Below are 17,039 nucleotides of genomic sequence, written 5' to 3' on the forward strand. Positions count from 1 at the left end.
CTATCAGCATATGGGGGAGTAGTATATTGTATGACAAAGTTAGTGGCCAGCTTTGCTTGTTACACATGAAGGTATTGTTTGCGGAGTGGACTGTATGTAGAATTTGTGGAGAAGATTAAACAATTCAGTAATTCTAAACCATTTAGCATAGAGTCAAATAGCCAGATATATTCAGGGTGACTCTAAAACTCTGAAACACATTTAGTAATATTACTGAATTTTTAGGAAAAAGATTATTTATTTATGATGTATATACTTTTAGTCAATGCTATTGTTTTGGATTTTAGATGATCTCACTTTGGAATGTGTTGGCTACAGGTATAGAAAATCTAGCAATGGTTTAATAAGCAAATGGAAGATTTAGTTTTCTTACAAACCAAGAAATCTAGAAGTAGGCAGTAGTTGGCATTAGTTCAGCTAATTCTAACAACACTGTTAGAGACCTACAGACCCACAGCTTGTTTTGTGTTTCTACTCTGTCAGTCTTACTGATTTTGGTTTTTAATCATGTTTGTTGTTGACTTATGGTTGGTAGGTTAGGATGGTTGTTATAGCAGTAGACATCACATTCACATCTGGCCCTGAATAAGGAAAGCAGATTTTCCCCCCCAGAACCAACCCTCATTCTACCCTGAAGCAGACTTCTGAGTATGTGTCATTGATTTTAACTCTGTGGTCCATTCGTCGTCCCCTATCCACCCTTCTTGGAAAGCTCAAAAGTGGATATTTCAGAGGGTCTGTTACCACCCTAAGAGGAGAAAAATTCTGGAAAGGAGGAATTTGATAAGCAGGTAACAGTTTCTGCCACTTAAAACCATCAAAAACTACTTAATTTAAGTATAATTGGTGATTAGAGTTCATTTTCTTGGAAAAACTTATTCCTCAGTAAGATCAAATAATGGAGTTTTAATGGTAGATAAAGGGGTATTTGTTATTTGATATAGAGGAGGACTCTCCATAGTTTACAAGTATATTAAGAACAATCCAATGACTGGTTAAGAAACTAGCCATTTATTTAGAAGTTAGCAAATTTGTGTGTGTCAGTTTACACTGGTGAATTTTTGAGAATTAATTTATGTTTTGAGGTAAATAAGAAATTAGAAGAGGTGTTCCTTAAAGTCATAAAGATATATTTTTGTTTTAATTTTCCTCCCTCCCTCCTTACCTCCCTCCCTCCCTCCCTCCCTCTCTTCCTCCCTTCCTTCTTACCTTTCTTCCTTTTTTTGGTTTCCATAGAATGTTGGCTCAATTAAGAAATAGCAGGGAGATAAATTCAACCCAGTGATAAGTGGCTTTAATTTCTTTTGTTAGAAAGTGTTTTGACTTATTATTATGCCTTTCTCGGCTATCTCCTCTTTTTCCATTTGATTAGAAAATTTTTACATTTACCGTGTTAAGTCTGATTTAGAAAGTGGCTCTTAACTTACCACAACACTGAAATTCTAATTAGCAGTCTCCCTTCTGATCACTTCCTGTTTAGACCAGGCTAGGCTTACTCCCTTTGGTTTACTTCCTTTGTAGTATTGTGTAAGAGAGGATCTCTTTGGATGTTGTTACTCATCTATTTCTTGTTTCATGTGGTACTTTCCTCCTCTGCCCTCAGTAATTAAAGTCCCCCTCCTTTCTTATCAATCAGTAGTTTTTAGTCTGCTAAATTGGGGTCCGTTTTTGTTTGGGGTTGAGTCCTACTGAATTTAATCTGAGGTCTTCACAGTCTCTGTCCTCAGGAATTTTCATTAAAGATGTGAACTCATTGCAGCTTCCCAGAGATAAGCATCTAATTCCTTTCCTGAATTCATTGTCCCTTCTGAGAAGTTCTACAGTCGGACCATCATCTGTCTACATCTATTTATGATCTGCACTACAGAAAAATCTTGGAGGAGGTTTTACCTTCGTTAATGATTACTCTGCCCTCTAAATTGCCTCACACCTCAAGTGCCCTGCACAGATGATAACCTCTAAAATAAATAAACTCTTCTGTAATCACATGTATTTGATAATGTTTCATGTCCTTTATTCTCAGAAATTATACTCCCAAGTCCATTATGATTTTTGGAAAATGGATTTTTAGGCCATATTTTCCATGTTCTTAGATACCATTCAATTAAATAAATATAAGCATACGGTAGTTATAATATGATGGACCAGAGTAAAATTTGAGACATCTCACCAGTGTTGTTCCATAGAACAATCTGCAGTGTTAGAAATGTTCTGTATATTCCCCTATCCAATATAGTGGCCATAGCCACATGTGGCTCTTGAGCATTTAAAATGTGGTTAGTGAAACCAATAAACTAGATTTAGATTTTAAATTTTATTTGGTTTAACTTGAATTTTAAGGTTAAAATGCCACCTGTGTGTAGCAGTTACCACATTGGACAGAGCAAATAGAGCTCTTTCCCATTGTTCTTAAGTATCCTCCTAACTCATTATCAGTTGAAGTCTTGGAATATCTTGAACAAAAAATTTTAACGTTCATTTCTGGAATCTTTTTTATTACCTCATAAACACACAAGTCTAAGCTAAATTCTCCTTTAGCAATTAAATTCCTATTAGATCAATAAAACTGCTTATTCTTATCAGTAAACCACATCTTCATATAAACATAGATATTTAATAAGCATTCAGTAAATTTTTCTCGGTATTTGTTGACCAAGATTTGTATTGTTGTTTTTATAGAGGTGTAATAAACTGTAGTAACTACAGAGTTTCCCCGAAAATAAGACCTAGCCGGACCATCAGCTCTAATGCCACTTTTGGAGCAAAAATTAATGTAAGACCCAGTATATTTATATTATATTATATTATACCCTGTCTTATGTAACATAATATAATAAATATAATGTAATACAATACTGGGTCTTATATTAATTTTTGCTCCAAAAGGTGCATTAGAACTGATGGTCCGGCTAGGTCTTATTTTTGGGGAAACACGGTATCCTGTACATTGCATCCCCATGAGACAAAGATTTTAAATGGAAACAATTGATGTTTGACATAATGAAGGGTAGAAAAATTTTTCCTCAGCTCTCTTTGGGTCCCTTGCTGGGTCTGAAAATTAACAAAGGCAGATTAACAGGAGAAAAAGTATCTACATTTTTTTAAGTTTTAAGTGACATGTGAGCTTCCATAAGAAAATGAAGACCCAAAGAAACTGTTAAACCCGAGTATTTTTATGCTGGTTTGATGAAGAGTGGACAGTCATGTATATATAACTAATAATAGGTCAAAGAGTGTGAGGCAACTATAGTAAACTTGGAATTTAGCAAAGCCTGTTTGTTAGGATTCTTCTCCCTTTGCCTTCAAAGATAAGACTGTTCCTTTCCTCTGTGTACAGGGAGGGCACCTGTCACCTGAGGGTTTTATGACCTGTTTTGGGGGGGAAGGGCGGGGTAAGTTCAGATGACCTTCCTGCTTCTGCTGTTTTCTCAGACTCCTTCAGTTTAAAATAGTCAATATACCAAGGTGCTATATTTTGGGGTGGTATGCCCTGAACCACATCAGTAGTTCCATTTTTGTAAGCCCTAAAGAAGTATGTAGTAAAGGCCTATTGATAGTTGAATAATTTTGAGCACCTGAGTTCAAGTATATTATTATATATCGAGACACAGTATAGAACAGTAAGAGCACAGAATCAGTTTCTTTATGGAAAAATAGGGATAATAATAGCACATTGTTTAGAAAGCTATATGAGGGGGAAATGAGAATATGCATATAGTTTCTCTAAAGAATTTATTAGCACGGTGCCTGGCACATAGTGATTAAGAATGGTCAGATCTTTAAACAGATTGCAAGGGAAATACTTATCCTATTGTTGGTAAATACTTTAAGAATACCCTATAATTGGAATTGAAGGAGTTAGAAGCAGTGCCTTGCAGAGCCATATTGGAGCCTGAGGCAAAAGAAAAAAATTGGTAATACTGATCCTATTTTTATTTAAAAATCAGCAATTTTGTTCATAAATGGATGGTTTTAGTGATTTTAATTTCCCCCCCTTCTTCCACCCCTCCCCCCACAAACCAGTTCAAGCCGTTGTTTCTCAATCTAGTTGTGTAGGACGCAGCTCATGATGGTGTTAATGAGCCTTGCCCCCCCCCCCCCACTGAGGCAGTTGGTTGATGACTATGTTGACTGCTCACAGCAGGTCACGGCAGCTCTCACCGGCTGCTGGCCGCTCACAATGGCTTCCAGCCACTCATGCTGGCTGCCGGCCACTCATGCTGGGCACTGGCCGCTCATGGCAGCACACAGCAGCCCATGATGGTTGCTGGCTACTCATGCTGGCCACTGGCTGCTCATGGCAGCACACGGTAGCCCACGGCACCACTCAGCCAGCCCATGGCAGCTCACAGCAGCCCAGCTCCAGAGAGAGCTGTTGTTCGCAATCTTAGATGTAGAAGGCGCAGCTCACTGGCCCATGTGGGAATTGAACCTGCGACCTCGGCGTTAGGAGAGCGTCACTCCAGCCACCTGAGCCACTGGGCTGGCCCAGTCATTTTAATTTTTAAAAAATATTGCATTAAAATATTTAATTTGATTACTGAGTTTTCTTGGTGCCTCCTTACATTTTGTGCCTGAGGCATTTGCCTCATTGGTTTCAACCTAGTCTTTTTGGCCCTGCTTGGTAGGAGTCTAATACTGTAACAGAGTCTTCTGCCTAGGGCAAGAATTTCTCATTTTACAAAGAATTGATAACACTAATTAGCAGTCATTCTTATTTAATTGAAGTAGGCTTTTCGTGACTAATATGATCTTAGCCTAGCTGGAATTAACCTGTGTACATACATTGTGTTCTTAATACAATGAGCCTTGAGAATTTTCACTAATTCAGAATTGAACCTTTTCTTTTCTCCAGTAAGTTTGAAATGATGAAGTTTGTACATTACTGAAGCAAGTTTGTTCTCTCGTGTATAACCTTTAACAAATGTAAGACCTATAAGCTCTTCAGAAAATTAAAAGACCAATACTTACTTGAAACAAAATATACTTGGCATAGATTGGAATTTTGATGTGGGAGAGTCATAGGAAAATAAAAGGTGATTGATTGTGATGGCTGGTTGGGAAGACCTGAAAATATCTTCGCATTCCCACTTCCGACTCAAAACTGCATAGTCAAGATCTTAATTAAGAAACAAACAGCTCTTAGCCAGAAATTAAGAATTATCTTTGTTGCATTAGTGTTTTTCTTATTGAGGATGAGCAGACTCATAAAACATGGTTCTTCTAGAAGCATATGGTTACTAAACGGATCTTTTGTGAAGTACAGAAGTGCTTGAGGTTGAAATTCAGTATATATAAATTTTTATAGTAGAGCAGTTAAATGCATTTCATTGGGGGTAGGGAAGGAGGTATTTATCTGTGATATATAAATTGTGATAAATGAATAGGAATAATTTGTTTTAAAAAATTGTTGGTTATAATATGCATGTTTTAACCAAATTTATTTTTATTTGAATATTCCAGTGTCTAAAAATGACTACAAAACGAAGTTTGTTTGTGCGGTTGGTACCATGTCGTTGCCTACGAGGGGAAGAGGAGACTGTCACTACTCTTGATTATTCTCATTGCAGTTTGGAACAGGTTCCCAAAGAGATTTTTACTTTTGAAAAAACTTTGGAGGAGCTCTATTTAGATGCTAATCAGATTGAAGAGCTTCCAAAGGTATGTTAAAACTCTTTCAAGAATTGCCTTTGGTTATTTTTATGCCTAGAAATGTGATATTCCCAATGTTGTCTAATGCTTCTGATATATATGTGTGCATTATTTTCATTTTGGTTTAATTTTATCTTAGGATATGCAGTACAAGTCAAATGTTTTTAAAATATAATTTTTAACAGTTATCTCTTTAACTGCTTGAATACTTGTGTAAATAACTTAAAGTTTTGTATTTAATTACAGTTTTGTTATAGCCACTAAGGTAGATAATAAGACCACAATTTCTGCAGCCAGTAGAATTAACTAGACAAAGAACTGAAATTAGTACTTTTTTTATTTGTTAGAAAACATTGATTTGTATTATTGTAATTGAGGACATATTAGGGTTGTTTTTAGTTACCACATCATAATCGTCAAACCAGCTTTAAGAGGTAGTATTGTTTCCCCCACATCTGGTTGTTTGGAAATGTTTTGGACCTTAATATTTCTGAAATGTAGAAACAACTAGACGTATGAAGTTGGTTTGTTGCTGTGAAACATCTCCTCACATTATCAACTTCTTAAATAAAATTTTTCTGTGACTACTTTTTTACCTTAAATATTAATCCCTCTTTATCTTCTGTTCAATTTTCTTTAATGGAAAGGTGCAATAGCTTTAATTTAATTGTTAGAACTGTTTACCACCCAAACAGCAGTGTTTTTCAAACTGTGGGTATATACTCATTGGTGGCTTAAAAATCAATTTATTATATGTGGCATTTCCAAAAACAAGCTATGATTTGAACTGGCAAGTTTAGATATGAACAATATAGGACACCCAGTTTAATTGCAATTTAGAGATAAACAGCAAGTAATTTTTCAGTATAAATGTGTTATGCAATATATAAATCATTTACTAAAAATTATTTGTTGTTTATCTGAAATCCAAATTTAATTAGGCATCCTGTATTTTATCTGGCAACTGTACTATAATAGAATAGAAAATAGAGTGTGTTGCATGTATCCATTGTTACATGAAATTTGGTTTAGATTTATGTGTCTGTTGCATACATACTAGATGGTAGGGTTTTGAAAAAGGCTTTTTTCTGGTGGCCATTAGTAAAAAAAAGTTGAAAGCCAGTGCCATCCAAAATTGTAAAGAAGTCTATGTGGCTATGGATAAAATTTTAAAGGTTATGGGCTGCATGTTTATGAATTACTTCCCTGGGTTGTAATAGGGTGCTTTGTAATTTACTGTTTCCTTATATGTTGTTCTTCAGCAAATATTAGGTTGGTGCAAAAGTAATTGCGGGTTAAAAGGTTAAAAATAATTGCAAAAACCGCAATTACCAACTTAATAGTTTATCTTCCTTAGCTAGTTCTTCTAGAGATCATGGAAGACTACCGTGTTTCCCCGAAAACAAGACCTAACCTAGGGAAAATAAGCCCTAGTATGATTTTTCAGGATATCGTCCCCTGAACATAGGCCCTAATGCGTCTTTTGGAGCAAAAATTAATATAAGACCCGGTCTTATTTTTGGGGAAACATGGTAAGATTAGTCCTTTTCTCTAATCACAACCGGTAGGATCTCAGTCTTGGAATTGTGGCTTGCTATGATAGTGCAAATAACTGAATCACTTATCATACCTAACAATTTTTCTTTTTTGGAAGAATGTCCTTAAATAGGGCTTATTCATTGTCATTCTGACAAGTTTGTTTTTTGTTTTTTCCTAAAGACTTTAGAACAGCTTTAGATTCATAACAAAATTAAGAGAAGGTATAGAGATTTCCCATATACTTACGCTGTCCTGAAACATACGTGGCCTCCACCATTATCAACCTCTCCCACCAAAGTGGTGCACCTGTATACAATTGATGAACTTAACGTTGAAAAATCATAATCATCTGAAGTCTGTAGTTTACGTTGGCTTCACTCTTGACGTACATTCGGTGGGTCTGGACAAATGTATAATGACCTGTATTCATCATTATAGTATTATAGAAAATACAAAGGTATTTTCATTGCCCTAAATATTCTTTGTGCTCCATACAGTTTTTGTGGCATGGACAGAAGTGACCCCTTAACATATTGCTTTTGGTTAAATACATTTTTAGGCCACATTTTACTGTTGTGATTTTAGCTTAACTATATTTGCCCCCCCTTATTTATTTTGTCCTCCCAAATCAGAATGCTCTATTTTGAGTCATTTTAAATCAGTTGTACTTATTTGAATTTAATTAATATAACTATTTATTTTGGAATAAAGATGCTTGTAACATAAGCTCCAAAGTTTCTGTATTTAACAGCCCCTTATTTTTATACTGCATCAACAGAATATAATTGTATGTTTATTTTCATTCTCTAAGTGCATTTTGCTCAGGGCAGAAGTGTGAGGATGTAAATCATTATGAGCAGTTCAATAGCATAAAACAATAAGAGATCTTTTCTAGTATTTGTGTAGGTATAACTCATTGTTTTAATGACACTACAATATTTCTTTGTATAAAGGTTAATAAATGAAATATTTAAGAAAAGTTAAGAAGTAATCAAAATCTTTTCCTCCCTTGTTTCAATAGCAACTTTTTAACTGTCAGTCTCTACACAAACTGAGTTTGCCAGACAATGATTTAACAGCATTACCAGCATCTATTGCAAATCTCATTAATCTCAGGGAACTGGATGTCAGCAAGAATGGTAAGATTTTTTTTCTCCCTAACTTTTTGTACTTGGGAACATGTTACATTAGTAAGATTACGGTTGTGTATTAAATAAAAATATAAAATTAAAATGTCAGATTATAATGTATTATTGTATTACCTTTAATAGATATAAAATTTATATATGTATATATGTGTATATATATATATATATATATATATGTGATCTATGAGAACATAAAGCAAGGTAGAGAGTAAGTATAGAAAATTTCAATTGACTTTTAATTAAAATGCTGTGATACGTGTGTATGTGCATATTCATATATCCTTAAATTTACATATTTATTAGGTTCATGCATAAGTAATTGTGGTTTTTGCAATTTTAACCTTTTAAACCGCAGTTACTTTTGCACCAACCTAATACATATATTCACTGCCCTGTTTGTAATAAGGAAGTAGTAACAAGTGTCCATTGTGTTTTTATAATAACTTATTTTCCAATCACAGTTGACAAGCAGTATATTAGTTTCAGGTGTATAGCATAGTGATGATACATTTATATAACTTACAGAGTGATTATCCCAATAAGTCTAGTACCCCATCTGACACCAGGGATATTTACCGTGTTTCCCCAAAAATAAGACCTAGCTGGACAATCAGCTCTAATTCATCTTTTGGAGCAAAAATTAATATAAGACCCGGTATTATATTATTATATTATACCACATTATGTTATGTTATATTATGTCCGGTCTTATATTAATTTTTGCTCCAAAAGATGCATTAGAGCTGATTGTCCGGCTAGGTCTTATTTTGGGGGAAACACTACTACTGATTATTGACTATATTTCTTATGCTATACATTCCCATGACTATTTTGTAACTACCGATTTGTACTTCTTAACCCTTCCCCTTTTTCACCCATTCTCCAATTCCCCTCCTACATGGCAACCATCAAAATGTTCTCTGTAACTATGAGTCTATTTCTGTTTTGTTTGTTCATTTATTTTGTTCTTTAGATTCCACGTATAAGTGAAATTATGTGGCATTTGTCTTTGACTTACTCCACTCAACACAGTACCATCTAGGTCCATTGATGTTGCAGATGGCAAGATTTCATTCTTTTTTATGGCTGATTAATATTCCATTGTAGATATGTACCACCTCTTTATCTGTTCATCCATTGATAGGCATCCAGGTTGCCTCCATATCTTGGCTATTGTAAATAATGCTTCAATGAACATACGGATGTACATGTCCCTTCGAAGCAGTTTTGGGGTTTCTTTGGATAAATACTCAGAAGTGGGATTATTGGGTCCTGTTTTGTCTCTTGTTATAGTCTTTGTTTTAAAGTCTGTTTTGTCTGATATAAGCGTTGCTACCCTGGCTTTTTTTTTTTCATTTTTTTTTTTTTTTCATTTTCATGAAATATCTTTTTCCCATCCCTTTACTTTCAGTCTGTGTGTGTCTTCTTTTTTTTCCTTTTTTTTAAAAAAAGATTTTATTGGGGAATAGTGTGTACTTCCAGGCCTTTTTTCCTAGTCAAATTGTTGTCCTTTCAGTCTTAGTTGTGGAAGGTGCCGTTCAGCTTCAGGTTGTTGTCCTTTCAGTCTTACTTGTGGAGGGCGCAGCTCAGCTCCAGGTCCATTTGCCATTGCTAGTTGCAGGGGGCGCAGCCCACCATCCCTTGCAGGAGTCGAACTGGCAACCTTGTGGTTGAGAGGACACGCTCCAACCAATGGAGCCATCCGGGAGCTCAGTGGCAGCTCAGCTCAAGGTGCCGTGTTCAATCTTAGTTCCAGGGGGCGATGCCCACCATCCCTTGCAGGACTTGAGGAATCGAACTGGCAACCTTGTGGTTGAGAGCCCACTGGGCCATGTGGGAATCGAACCAGCAGCCTTCGGAGTTAGGAGCATGGAGCTCTAACCGCGTGAGCTCCGGGCCGGGCTGACCCCTGTGTGTGTCTTTTAATCTGAAGTGAGTCTCTTGTAGGCAGCATATGTAATGATTTTGTTTTCTTACCTGTTCAGCTACTCTGTCTTTTGATTGTAGTATTTGATCCATTTACATTGAAAGTAATTGTTGATAGATAGGTTGTTACTGCTATTTTGTTATTCATGTTTTTGATCTTTTCTTCTTCTTAAAGAAGTCCTTTTAGCATTTCTTGTAATAACAGGTTTGGTGGTTATGAACTCCTTTAGCTTTTTCTTGTGTGGGAAGCTCTTTATCTCTCCTTCAATTTTATTTTATTTATATAATTATATAAATATTATTTTATATATATACATATATGTGTGTGTGTGTGTGTGTGTGTGTATATATACATATATATATATATATATGTATGTATTAGTTTAACAGACATTTATTCCTTTAGTTGAACAACCTTTACACACAAAATAGATGGTTTAAGATTTTTGAGTGGAAAGGAATTTAGGTCTCAAGGTTTTAAGAGTCTGTTACATGTTTTCTGGAAATCATTTAACTGAGCCTTTTAAGACCCCTGAAGAAAATAGAAAAATTGGTTGAAGGAAACCTGCAATTAGACTTTGGAATCAAACTACCTACTCTTAAGTCAACAAGCACAGAATTAGAAATTGGGGCAATTCCTCTTCTGTATTTCCTACACACGTTAGTTCACTCTGGGAAACAGAAGTCCAGTCTATTCGAAAACATGAGACAAACAGAATGTGGTGGTGTGCTTTAACATTAAAGTGAACACAACTGACAGCCTGGAAATTTTGTGGACGGGTAGGGATTTTGAGGGTAGTTTGAATAGGGATAAAAAAATAACTAGACAGTGCATAAGGTTACATTGGAAACCATGTCGTATTGACACCAAGTACATGACTTTTCTCAGTAGCCTTATGGGAATGGATCAAGTAGGTTGACCCAAGATAACTTGTAAGACTGATTGAATAAGACAATGAAGTGCTCGTAACACGTTGCGTACGGATCACGAGAATCTTTGTTTTTTTCTGAGTGGATTTTTATGAGGGATTTAAACCCTGCCGTTCGCAACGTGTTAAATAAAGCCAACCATAGTTTTTCCCTTAAGATGGCTAGAGAGCTCATAATGGTCACAAATTAACACAACAACCTTAAGGCTAATAATTCTCTTCTCATTTACTTTATATTCAATTTCCTTCAGTTTCGGTATACAACAGCATAATTGCCATTACTGACTACTTTGCATGAAATTCAGTATTCTACAGGTCACATGGAATCATGGGCTTGAACCAGCAGCCTCCACCTTTTGTGAACTTCAATAGTAGTATTGTGGAGACCAAGCCAATTTTGTGTAGGTTAACTAGGATTCGTTTCATTTGTAAGAGAACTCCCCTGCAACAGGGTTGTTCAGTTTTCCTGATAATGGTGGCATTCTTTTAAACTTTTCTCCTTTCAGAACCAGCAGTTATGTAAACAGAATATTGAGTTAAATCCAAAAAATGTGAGCCCCATAGTCAACTTATTTTTCTTCATGATCATGAGAATGGATTAGTATATCCTTCACATTTCCAAGCAAAATTCAATTTAAAATGTTTGTCCTTGCCAAACTCCAAAACACAACCCCTTGAGAGTAAACCAACAGCATTGCATTACCCCAATAAAGCTATAAGTTTCATCATAGGCACCAGCAAATCTACATTGCTAGTTCTACACTCCTCTTTCATGGAATTTATTTTTCACCTATTATGCCAAGCAGCATTTTAAACACTGACATATAAACTCCCTATTAAGGTAAAGCAAAGACAAAAGTATGTTATGAGAAACAAAATAGACCATCACTTAGTCTTCAAACATTATTACACTTTAACTTTCATGATTTGACAATGCATTCATGAAAACAATCTGCAGACAACTAGTTTTAAGAGACGAAGAACACTTTTAAGCAAACATGACTGTCCTGAATTGTTTATTAGGTAAGCATTTTACAAACATTACTCGTATTAGCGGTAATGGTGGAGATGGAGAGTATTGCGCCTTTTCCAAGCTGCACGGTGAGAACCACCAATAGTGTGGTGGAACTTGTGGCCCTTTCCAAGGCCATGGCTTTTCTGGCCTGCAGATGTCAGCCCTTGCATCTCCCTTTGCTGTGGACTGGTTTGGTGGTCCACTGGGTGTCAGGATTCCGTCTGATAGCTTTATGGAATAGATTAATGAAGATAACCTTAAAGAATTTGTATGTGGAATCTTCACTGACCCAGTAAGGATTCAGGAGTCTCAGAGCCCCTCAGTGGCCCCCAACTTGCTCCTCGCCAACAGACTGAAGGTTTCAAGCAAACTTTAGCGGGTTAACACTGTGATTGACAAGCTTCTCATAGCTCACTCCCTTAGAAACTGGGCATTTGTGGCCACCACAGCTCACACTAACCCAATATAGGACAAAAACTTGCTTGGCCTTGTATCCCAGCCTGCATGCTTTATCGGGCCGGGTGAGGCAGAGGGCCCTGTGAAGGGCAGAGCGTTGGTGGTACTGCCAACAGTGCATCCTGAGAAGAAACCACATTACATCAGGCTACTTCTTCCTCCATGTTTCCTGATGTACTTATAAGTGCTTATCTTGGCTTACCTGATGGCTGCAGCCAGACAGAAAGGCTCTCCTTTAATTTTAAGTAATAGCTTTGCTGGGTAGAGTAATCTTTGTCATAGGCACTTGATTTTCATTACTTTGACTATTTCGTGCCAGTCCCTTCCAGCCTACAAAGTTTCCGTTGAGAAATCAGGTGACAGTCTTATGGCAACTCCTTTGTAGATAAATGTCTTTCTCTTGCTGCTTTTAAGCCTCTCTCTTTGTTTTTAACCTTTGGCATTTTTATTATTATGTGTCTTGGTGTGGGCCTATTGGGTTCATGTTTGGGACTCTGTGTGCTTCCTGGGCTTGTATGTCTGTTTTCTTTGCCAGGTTAAGGAAGGTTTTAGTCATTATTTCTTCAAATCATTTTCCAATTCCTTGCCCTCTCTCTTCTCCTTCTGGTATCCCTATGATGCAAATGTTGGTACACTTGTTATCATCTGGGGGGCCCCTTAAACTCTCCTCATTTTTTTTTGTGGGGGGTTCTTTTTTCTTTTTGCTATGCTTATTGGATGTTTTCACCTTATCGTCCAAATCACTGATTCAGACCTCTGCTTCGTCTAATCTACTGTTGATTCCCTCTAATGTATTCTTTATTTCAGTTATATATTCTTCCTTTTTGACTGGTTCTCATTTGAAGTTCTATCTCTTGTAGCTCTCCCTGAGATCATTGATCATACTTATAAACGCTGTTTTTGAACTCTGCATCTGGTAGATTGTTTGTCTCTATTTTGTTTAGTTCTTTTTCTAGAGCTTTGTTCTGTTCTTTTATTTAGGACATGTTTCTTTGTCTCTCCATTTTGGCTGACTTCCTGTGTTTGTTTCTGTGTATTAGTTAGAGCTGCTATGGGTCATGGTCATAGTAGTGTGGCCTTACGTAGTTTGTGTTCTTACGTAGTAGGTGTTCTGTGGGGCCCAGTGGGACAGTCTCCCTGGTCACCTGAGCCAGGTGTTGCAAGTGTGTCCCTTGTGTGGGTTGTGTGTGGCCTTCTGTAGTAGTTAAGCCTTAGTTGCTTTTTGTACACCAGCGTGAGAGATAGACCCTATGGCTGATTAGTTGTGAGGACTAGCTGTGTGACTACAGTGGAGTAAGTTGTGCAGGAGCAGGGTTCACTTTAGTGGGGCCCTGGTGCCTGCCCAGTTTGCCTTTTGGGTGTGTCATCTCTGTAGGTATCCTGGTGGTGCTCCTGCACTGTCCTGCCACAGGCCAAGTTCAGCTTCTACCTGTGCCCTGCCCGGACCACCTGGCATGAGCTACAAAGTGATACACAGATGTCTTCCATCTGTGCTGGGCTTGGAGGTACCTGGGAGAGGCTGAGCTGTGAACTGAGGTCGGTTACCACTGGTGCTGGGGGCTGCTTAGCAACAGGTACATGGCACACCGAGGCCAGGTGCATCTTGTTTGGGGTATCTGAACCTTGAAGAGCTTTTAGAAAAGTCTGCAGCATGAGGCCATTTATATGGAAAAGCCACTGGAAGCGGCTTGGGTGGGCCTGCAAGTTGGTGGGGGTGGGGTCTCATGGAATCTCACCAGGACGGGGCGAATGGTGTTAGCCAGGTTGGTGGAGACTCAGATATGATGGCTATCTGTGTCTGCACACTGTGTGGGGGGACAACTCAACAGATGAACAGTAGCTTCAGCCAGTACTTCTATCTGGGAAAAAACTTCCCCTCCAGCTCTCACTCTGAAGCCAGACAATTCAGTTCCTTCCCATATGTCCATGGCATTTCTCAAGCTGATGCTGCAGTGCTGGAGGCCAGAGCAAGCAAATCCACTAGCAAGCAAGTCCATGTATGGACACCCCAGTAGGAATTCCTGGGATGCCAGCTGCCTTCTGTCCTAATCAACCACAATCCTGCTGGTTTTCATAGCCAGAAATTATGGAGACTTCTCTTCCTGGCATTGGGACTCTGAACTGGGGAGCCCATTGTGGGTCTGGTACCCCTCTCCCCACCATCCCCAGGGCAGACCTCCACAGCCAAGACATCTTTCCCAATCTTCAACTGCCACAGGTTGGCCTGGGGACCAGCCTTCTCCATTTCTCCACCCCTCCCACCAGTCTCAACGTGGCTTCTTCTCTATATCCTTACACTTATAGGACTTCTGTTCAGCAAGAGTTCAGACGATTCTCAGTTGTGCTTGTTCTGTACTTCATTTGTAATTTTGATGTAGTCATGAGAGGATGGAAGCAGAGCACTTACCTATCCTGCCATCTTGACCAGGAATGTTACATCTGTTGTTGATTACACAGTTTGATATAGCCATGATAATAGAGCCTAATGTAGCTCCATCCATACTGATATGAAATATCTACACTAGTGTTAAAGGGTAAAAAAATATGTATATTATGCAATGTTATAAATGAATTGAACATCGACAAATATTTATTGAGTGACCACTCTGTACCAAGTATTTTATTGGGAGGTAGGATTGCAATTAGTAATGAGAAGTAAAATGACATGGTCATTGGTCTCCTGGGATGACAGTCTTTGTTAAGTTTGATGTACATTGAAGAAAGTGGAAGATATATTCCAAAATGTTAAGAGCTTACCTCGGAGTGAGAGAGAAGTAGACATTTGTAAATTTTAGAATGAGTATCAGGCACTTAGCATCCAGTGTATACAGATTAATAAAATATAGTTCCTACCCAGCTTGCCAAAAAATGACAGCCTAATAGTGGAACCCATTAGTAATCATTAGTTCTATAGCGTGATAAGTTGCTAAATGAAACAAGGGAATTAGAAGAATATACATCAGGAAGTAGTAGCACAGAGCATCCTAGACCTAGGAATGTCAAGAAAGGTCTCGATGCATAAGGAGGCATTATTAGGTCAGAATGTTGTTCTGGTACACCAATGTTTCCCCATCTTTTAGAGTACTGACACAAAATAGTAGGTGGTCAAGAAGTAATTGCTGAATTGCTAAATGAAAAAATGGAAAAGACAAGCAGGGCAATATGCAAAATTAGTAAGAGATGGAATAGTATAGCCCGATATTATTCATAAACTGCCACATATCAAATGTTACTGTATCCCAAGTATTAAAGAAAGGTTAGTAAACATTAGTAGTAGTTATCAGATTTTGAAATTATTAAAATTTTTATAATAATATTCAGATGACCACTATTTTAGAGATTGATGAGAGTTTTATCTTAGGTTCTGAGTGAGAAAATTGGATTACTCCTGAATTTTTACCCTGTAATATCTAATCATGTTAAATCTTGAATAAGATGTTATAATTGTTTATCTAAGCTCTAGAGTTTCTCCGTTTAGGTGTTTTTTTTAATGTGCCAGATACTGTCTTCATATTCATTAGCTGTATTCCCTGCTTGGAAGAGGCAGGAAACATTGTGGCATATTTTATTTATGTTTTAGCAAGCTATATTTATTTAAGAGCACTTGTTTTAAGATTTTTTACTTTTAGATTTTTTTTAGTTTCTAATGTTTTGCATAGTCCTTCCAGTGTTTTTCAACTGGCCAGGTAATATGGTTTAGTGATTAAAACACTTTTTTAGGAATAGGAATTGAACTATAAACATTGCTTCTCTGTTTACTGTTTTTTATATATAGTAAATTAATCTAATTCTAGTCTATATATAATATTATTAATATTACTACTTCCCTGCCTGCCTCATGATACTACCAACCACATTTTGGACTGTTCTGTGTATAGGAGGTGTATAAATTTAAGATATTACTATTTGTCTTTATTTCATAAAGACTTCATTTTTAATCATTTGCACTCTATGATAAAACTGGAGTGTTAATTTATGAATCTTAATTTGCCCTTCACTTTCATGTTTAAAATTTTGGTTTATTGTTAACTTTTTAAAGAAATAAAAAGTTCATCAAGCTACTATCCCAAGCCACTGCAAATAGCAATCTGTGTTAGAGAAATTATCATCTGTTGTGTTCAAATAGCCTATCTTTTTGAGAAGACTAATAGGGATGATGATTAAACATTCTGGCAAAGTGGTTGATAGGGAAAGCTGGTGGGGAGGAGAGATAAAAGAAATGAAGACTATATATAATAGTCATTAACTTTCCTATATAAAAAGCCAGGAATTATAAGGCAGAGAAACCACAAAGAGTAGCTCAGATCTTTCTATCTGATACGGGAATTATAAAGAGGTTAAATAAGGCCTTTTTTTGAGTCAAAAAACCCAGGA

The 17,039-nt window shown here is 36.9% G+C and overlaps 1 protein-coding gene and 1 pseudogene across 13 annotated transcripts in view; one reads left to right on the forward strand and one right to left on the reverse strand.

The window, feature by feature from the left end:
* Positions 1-17,039, forward strand: part of ERBIN (erbb2 interacting protein) — a 104,801-nt gene that overhangs the window by 29,181 nt on the left and 58,581 nt on the right. For all 13 annotated transcript variants that reach the window (XM_019744011.3, XM_019744042.3, XM_019744072.3 and 10 more), the window contains exons 2-3: positions 5,464-5,661; positions 8,213-8,330. In XM_019744011.3, coding sequence (XP_019599570.2) covers positions 5,473-5,661; positions 8,213-8,330 — 307 coding nt within the window. In that variant the 5' untranslated portion in view covers positions 5,464-5,472. The remainder of the gene's footprint in view (positions 1-5,463; positions 5,662-8,212; positions 8,331-17,039) is intronic.
* LOC109453235 (large ribosomal subunit protein eL15 pseudogene) lies at positions 12,167-12,831 on the reverse strand (annotated as a pseudogene).

Source organism: Rhinolophus sinicus, chromosome 3, assembly GCF_057876585.1.
Source record: "Rhinolophus sinicus isolate RSI-liver-muscle chromosome 3, RSI-T2T, whole genome shotgun sequence".
NCBI classification, from domain to species: domain Eukaryota; kingdom Metazoa; phylum Chordata; class Mammalia; order Chiroptera; family Rhinolophidae; genus Rhinolophus; species Rhinolophus sinicus.